The 6,355-nt window shown below is 38.7% G+C and overlaps 1 protein-coding gene across 1 annotated transcript; it reads right to left on the bottom strand.

Annotated features, from left to right (window-relative positions):
- Positions 1 to 3,187: 3,187 nt before the first annotated feature.
- LOC123672692 (jerky protein homolog-like) lies at positions 3,188 to 4,411 on the bottom strand. The gene is made up of 2 exons (XM_045606925.1): positions 4,277 to 4,411; positions 3,188 to 4,111 (listed from the first exon to the last, which is right to left on the bottom strand). The coding sequence occupies exon 2, from the start codon at positions 4,109 to 4,111 to the stop codon at positions 3,188 to 3,190; it is 924 nt and encodes a 307-aa protein (XP_045462881.1). The 5' UTR covers positions 4,277 to 4,411.
- Positions 4,412 to 6,355: the final 1,944 nt, after the last annotated feature.

The raw sequence follows: 6,355 nt of genomic DNA, 5'->3' as shown, positions 1-6,355 counted from the left end.
TTTTATATACCTATTTTCTCGGTTTCTTTTTATATTTATACCTAGAAAAATTTTAGGTTCTCCCAGATCCTTCATTTCAAATGCTGCTTGCAAATGGTCTTTTATTTCTTGCAGTTTTTGTATGTCATTACTGGCTAGCCATATATCATATACATATATGACTAGTAGTGCCATTTTACCATTTCTGCTCCAAGTAGATAAACAGGGTTCATATAAATCATTCTCTAAACCAAGTTTCTTGATCTCTTCAGTGAATCTCTTATTCCATCTCTTTGGACTTATCTTCAGTCCATAGAGGGCTTTCTGGGGTTTACATACATGAGAACGTTTGATCTCATTGTCGATGTCTACTTCATCTGGAATCTCCATATAGATTTCCTCCTCTATAGTGCCATTTAGAAAAGCAGTTTTTACATCTAATCGACAAACATGTAAGTCATACTTATTAATTATTGCAAATGTAGCTCTTATTACAGGAAGTCTAGATACTGGTGCATATGTCTCTTTGAGGTCATAAATATTTTTGTCCTTGAAGCCTAGTATGACTAATCTTGCCTTGTATGGTGTAAGACCATTTGCCTCTAATTTTCTCTCAAATACCCATTTCGAGTCTATAATATTTGCCCGTTTTACAGATATTTGAAGATTCCTTTTATCTACCAAAATCCAAACCTTATTTGGTATCATGGAATCAATTTCTTCTTTTATAGCTCTCTTCCATGAGTGGCCTTCTCTAGAATATATAGCTTCCTCGAATTTTATGGGTTCTCTATTTAATGAAGAAATGAGACAAAGCCTCATTTCATCTTCTCTATCGGTTTTCTCATATTTCTCTAAAATATTATTCTCTGAGTAGTTAAGAAACTTCGCATAGCTTACGTCTTCCAAAGTTTTCTCTGAGTGTAGCAGAGTACTCGCCTTTTTATCGGCATTTCCCTTATTTTGACTCCTCGTATATGGTTTCGTGATGTTAACTGTATCTCCAACTTTTGGAACATTTGATTGAGTTTTTTTTCTAGGCCTGCCTCGTTTCCTTGGCTCAGCCTTCTCTACCTCTTGTTGTTCCTCATTGGTCTCTTGAAAGTTTTTCATCCAATCCCAGTCTATTATATATTCCAGGGTCTCTACTTTTGCGTCATCAAGTTGTTTATTTTTATAAACATCTTTGTAGACAAGTTTCTCGTTACATCTCACATGTCGAGATTCGAAGAACTTTCCGGAGCTTGGATGTCACATCAAGTATCCTGTAGCGGTGTAACCCACTAGGACAGCTTTCAGGGCACGTTCTCCAAATTTCAAGCTGGGTTTTGGAATTTTAATGTATGCCACATCCAAATCTCTTAATTTGATCAAAGTGGCATTTTGCATTTGGTACAAACTTTGTCAATGGTGTTTGATATCCGATAGACTCGTGTAGTGTTCTGTTGTACGCATATATAGATGCATCAACAGCAAACTCCCACATACTCTTAGGTAGTCCGGAATCAAATATGTACGCACGAACCTTCTTTGGATTGTCGAGTTAAACCTCTCTGCTACACCATTATGTTCAGGCGTATATGGAGCTGCAAACTCGTTCTCTATATTTTCTCTACTCAGTACTTCTAGGAATTTCCTTCCGGTAAATTATGTACCTTGATCTGACCCGATATAACAAAACTTCTCATTTTTCCCCAACAAGTTTCTTGTTGATATTAAGAATTTCTCTAATGCTTCAGCCGACTCATCTTTTGTTTTTGATTAATAGGCTTTAGCCAGTCTCGAATGATCGTCTATGTAGACGTTAATGAATCTTTTCTGACCTGGATGAGATGGTGGTTTGATGGGTCCCATCGTGTCAGTGTGTATCAGCTGGAGTTGTCTCTCAGCTCTCATTCTCGTCTCTTTAAACGGATAGATTAGTCAAATATGACGTTCTTAAGTTTGTCGTTTAACTTCTGCATTCTCTTCAGATAGTTAAGTGAAGCATGTCCAAGTCTACAATGCCATAACATTGCTTCGTTGATTTTTCCTGAATTACACGAGTTATTGTCTAATGGACTTACGATAGAGGAGAAGGTGGTAATGTGACCCCCCACTTTGCTTTTGAGGGTTCATTTCTAAAATAAAGGAATTAAAAAGATGAAATGAAAAATATTGCGTTCAGTATTTATATGTGCATTCACATCTTACAATGAAATAAAATAAACTCGCTAAATGAAATACAAATTATCATTTATTCTTAAGTAATCAAATTTGGCATCTCGAGATCAGCTGATGGTTATGTGGCCCCCTGGGGGTCACATTAAATGTATTGGCACCTAACGACAGAAGTCACAAATATAATAGTCCCCTTCTGAACCTGCACAGGCAATATGAGCCCATAATTGGCAACTCTGACACTGTATCCATTTCTCTCCAGGTCTGTCATTGGTATAAATGGTTTCGCAAAAAATACAGGGTACATTTTCGTTGTCAGGAACCCTATTCAGATTTATGTCATCAAAATTGACGTTTGTTTCGTCACTGTCGGAACTACTGCTGGGTGTCACATCTCTCTTGCGCCGTCCACTAACTCCACTTGTGCTTGCTCCATCATAATTATGCCTGACACCTTGTCCACGTCCGCGACCACGTCCTCGTCCGCGCCCTTTTACACGAGTCTCTGCTACTTGTAATGATTCGGTTAATTGGTTTTTATATGGCGATGAAGTGATAACGTTCGCTCGAGTAGTCTTTCTTCCACGATTAGAAGTGCGAGTCTTTGCCTTAGGGATTGGTTGAATGTCTTCTGGGAGAATCAAACTACTTTGCAGCTCTTGTACTTCAGAGCTCACTCCTGGAGTACTCTGGGATACTACATCAACAAGGCCTGTTTCTTGGTTATCAGGAGTAAGAGAACTATGAGATTCTTCCGTTAAAAAATCGACCTCACTGAAAACTTGCGGATTAAATGAATAAATGCCTGTTGCACGGAAACCATTTACTGCAATTTCTCCTGTCGTGCTCTTGAGATATGATCGTCCAAAAAGTTCAGCAATGTCGTAAGGTTTTAGCATTCTTTCAGAGTGCAAAAGAAACTTGCGAATCTCCTCACTGTAGTGACTCTTCAAGGCGCCCATGAAAGTCTTGTCCAAAGGTTGGAGCTTATGAGTTGTGTGAGGTGGGAGACTGATGATCGTAACATGGTTTACACGAGCAAGCTCTATTATTTCAATGTTGCGCGTGTGACTGTATGGCCGTCAAATATAAGTAATATGGGAGACTCGGCACTAGGGTTAGTTTTATCAATGAAGTGTCTGAACCATTCAGTGAACAAATTGGACTGAATCCAACCAGATGGATGAACTTTGCCAATCGCTCCAGGAGGTGCACCTTTCATCAAGATATCCGTGAAGTTTTTCCTTGGAAAAATCGTCATAGGGGGCACAAACATACCTGATGCACTCATGCAGCAGACAATAGTACACAAAGAACCTCGTTCAGCAGCAGTTAAGGCTCCTATCTGCCTTTTCCCCTTTTTCCCTAACACTTGTGGTACTTTTGATTGCACGATAGTTAACCCAGTTTCATCGACATTGAAAATTCTGTCGGGAGGATAATTCGTTTTACTCATTTCGGCTTCCAAAATATTGAAAAACTCCTTGACTGCTTCACGGTTAAAGCCATTAGCACGAGCATATGATGTCCCCATTGGTCTGCGCAACGATAATTTATCTTTGTGTCGCCTTAAAAAGTGATCCAACCAAGCTCGCCCTGCTACATCATTCTTGAATGTATTCTGAATATTATTTTTCACCGCCAGCTGATAAGCCATTTTTCTAACATCCATCCTAGTGAGTCCATAGTACCTAGCCTCCATAAACAAAATATAATCCACTAACTTTTCTTCCAAGCTAAGTGGTAGTATAGGTTTTCGACCAAGAGGTTTATGTACAAGTAAATCTAAAGACTTTTGTGGATCCTTCACTAACCGTTTCAGTGTAGATCTAGGCACCGAAAACAATTTTTCAGCTTTTTTATATCCCATGACCTTGTGCCTCACTGCATCGATTGCTTTTTTCATTTGTTCAGGGTCCCACGTCTTTTGTTTCTTCTTCGAAGATGGAGATAATACGCTTTGTCTAGGCATCTGAAATCACAAAATAAAAATATGTAAATGCTTAACAAGTCTTATTTGTAATGTGGCCCCCGGGGCCATGATACAACCAATGTCGGGGGGCCAAATTAGAGTTATTCAAAATATTTTGATATACAATCTAAAACATTATGAAATATTAAAAAAATGCATATTTACCTTATAAGTACTGTAGACCACAGTGTCACGACACAATGTTCAAAACCACAGCAAATTTGATCAGTTGTTTTACCAATTAAGGAATAAAACTCACAGTAGTAAAATAAGTTTGGCCGGTACGAGTTTCTACTTGTTCAAATGACGAACGAACGCAACCGCCTCTAGCGGATTTATAGGCTATTAAATCAATAGTACACTAAAATGATCTCGTTGCGCCAAAATAATACTAGATGTCGTTGTGGGAAGTAACTAATATTGAAGGGGGCCAATATACCTGCGGGGTCACATTACCACCTTCTCCTCTACATAATTCCTCTAAGTTTTCGAGTGATTCCAAGTCATCGATCTTAATTACATTTCTACTGATATGACTGCAATCCCAATTTTTCTCTTGTTGCTCAGATTTTATTTAATCTGTTTTGTCAGTTGAAACTTGTAGACCTTTCTTTTTAGGCGAAGAGATGGGATTATACTCTTTCTCCCTCCCAATCGCAGATTCCGGTTCTCCCTCCGAACCTAATAACTCGTTATTGGAATGTGTCTGTGATTGCAAGCTCATCTCATCTCCTTCGCTTATCGTTGCTCTGCAACAATAAACTTCATACTGATTTTCAGTTTCGGTTTCATCGGAAGTCTGCTTTCTCACTTTGAAGTTGAGAATCCAGTTCAGTTTTTCATACTGACCCTCTAAAACTATCTCATTATTAATCTTATTATAAACTCTTAGGACTTGGTTATCTAAGTAAATATTGAACCCAGAGTCTGCGAGTTTACGTAAGGAAAGCAAATTCTCAGAAACATCGGCTGCAAATACATTTTGCAATTTCATAGTTTTCTCATCTCTAGAATCTGAATACATGATAAACTCACTTTTACCATCGATTACGATATCTGCTATCTCCTTTTTATTAGCACTCTTTATACTCGTATTTTGACATTTCTCAAAATTTCTCAAAATCAGACTCACTTACGATATGGTCTGTTGCTCCAGAATCTGCAATGAAGGTAATGGTTGGACCGAGCTTACCTGTTTTGGTTTTGGGTTCTCTAGACTCTATACTTCCAACTCTTCTTGCCTTGAAGTGAACCTCTTTGTTGGATTTTTTGTTTCCTTTCATTCTCCTCTGGCCTAGGTGACTCCGTCTCTTCGTGTTGAAACTTGGCTTGTTCAACCTACCTCTATTCGATCCTCTAAATTTAACGGGCCTAGTCTCGTTCGTACTACCATTGTTAGGGCAATCCTCCTTTTTATGGCTCTTGATTTCCCCACAACCGAAGCAGAACCATTTATTCTGTTGCCTCAAATTGCACTCAGTTGACCAGTGTCCCTCTTTGTTGCAACGTTAGCATTTTAATTTATGCACCCGTTGAACTTTTGGAGTCTCCTCTTTAATTTCAGACCTCTTCTCAGCCTCTAATCGAGAGATGAAGGTCTTGATATCGTCTAGGTTCATTTCTTCATTTGAGGTTTGTCTCCTGATCAGATCTGCATTTCGTAATTCGGGTATGACTGGTGATACAGCCTGATAAAATGCAGATCTCATCTCTTGAGCGGTTAGCTCAATCACATCCTCGCAAGCTTCATATTCTCGTACTATCGAGTCGAATCTTTCGCAGAAATTATCGACCGATTCATGTTTCTCCATTTTGATGGAGTACAAGCGAGATCTTACTGAAGTGTGTGTCACATTTGATTCGTACTTCCTGGTGTACCTCAAAACTCTAATTATCTCAACAGGATCTCGGGTATTGAGAGTTTTCTTGTGATAATTCTCGTCAACCCTGTCGATGATTATTTCTTGTACCCAATTACTTCTCTTGGATTTGTTGGTCTCTGACCAAGTATGGTTACTAGAACTTGGCTCTATGACGTCCAACAAATCATTTGTCAAAAGCTCAGATCTTAGACTGTCGATCCAGATCTCAAAATTTGAATTTTTCTTAAGCTTATACTCCCTCGGTCCCATTGTCTTCTGTGGTTTTTCTCTTAGGGGCTTGAGCTTCCGCTTGAACAGGATTCCTGTTCTTTTCTTCTATTATTTTAAGACGGGTTTTATCTGCTTCTAAATTGTTCTGTGA

This window comes from Harmonia axyridis, chromosome 1, assembly GCF_914767665.1.
Source record: "Harmonia axyridis chromosome 1, icHarAxyr1.1, whole genome shotgun sequence".
Lineage (NCBI taxonomy): Eukaryota > Metazoa > Arthropoda > Insecta > Coleoptera > Coccinellidae > Harmonia > Harmonia axyridis.
Note: the sequence above shows the minus strand (reverse complement) of the source record. Positions and strands in the feature narration are given on the sequence as shown.

What these genes read in the sequence shown, in the direction of transcription:
- LOC123672692 (XM_045606925.1), bottom strand. Translation starts at nt 4,111, where the DNA reads ATGCCTAGACAAAGCGTATTATCTCCATCTTCGAAGAAGAAACAAAAG.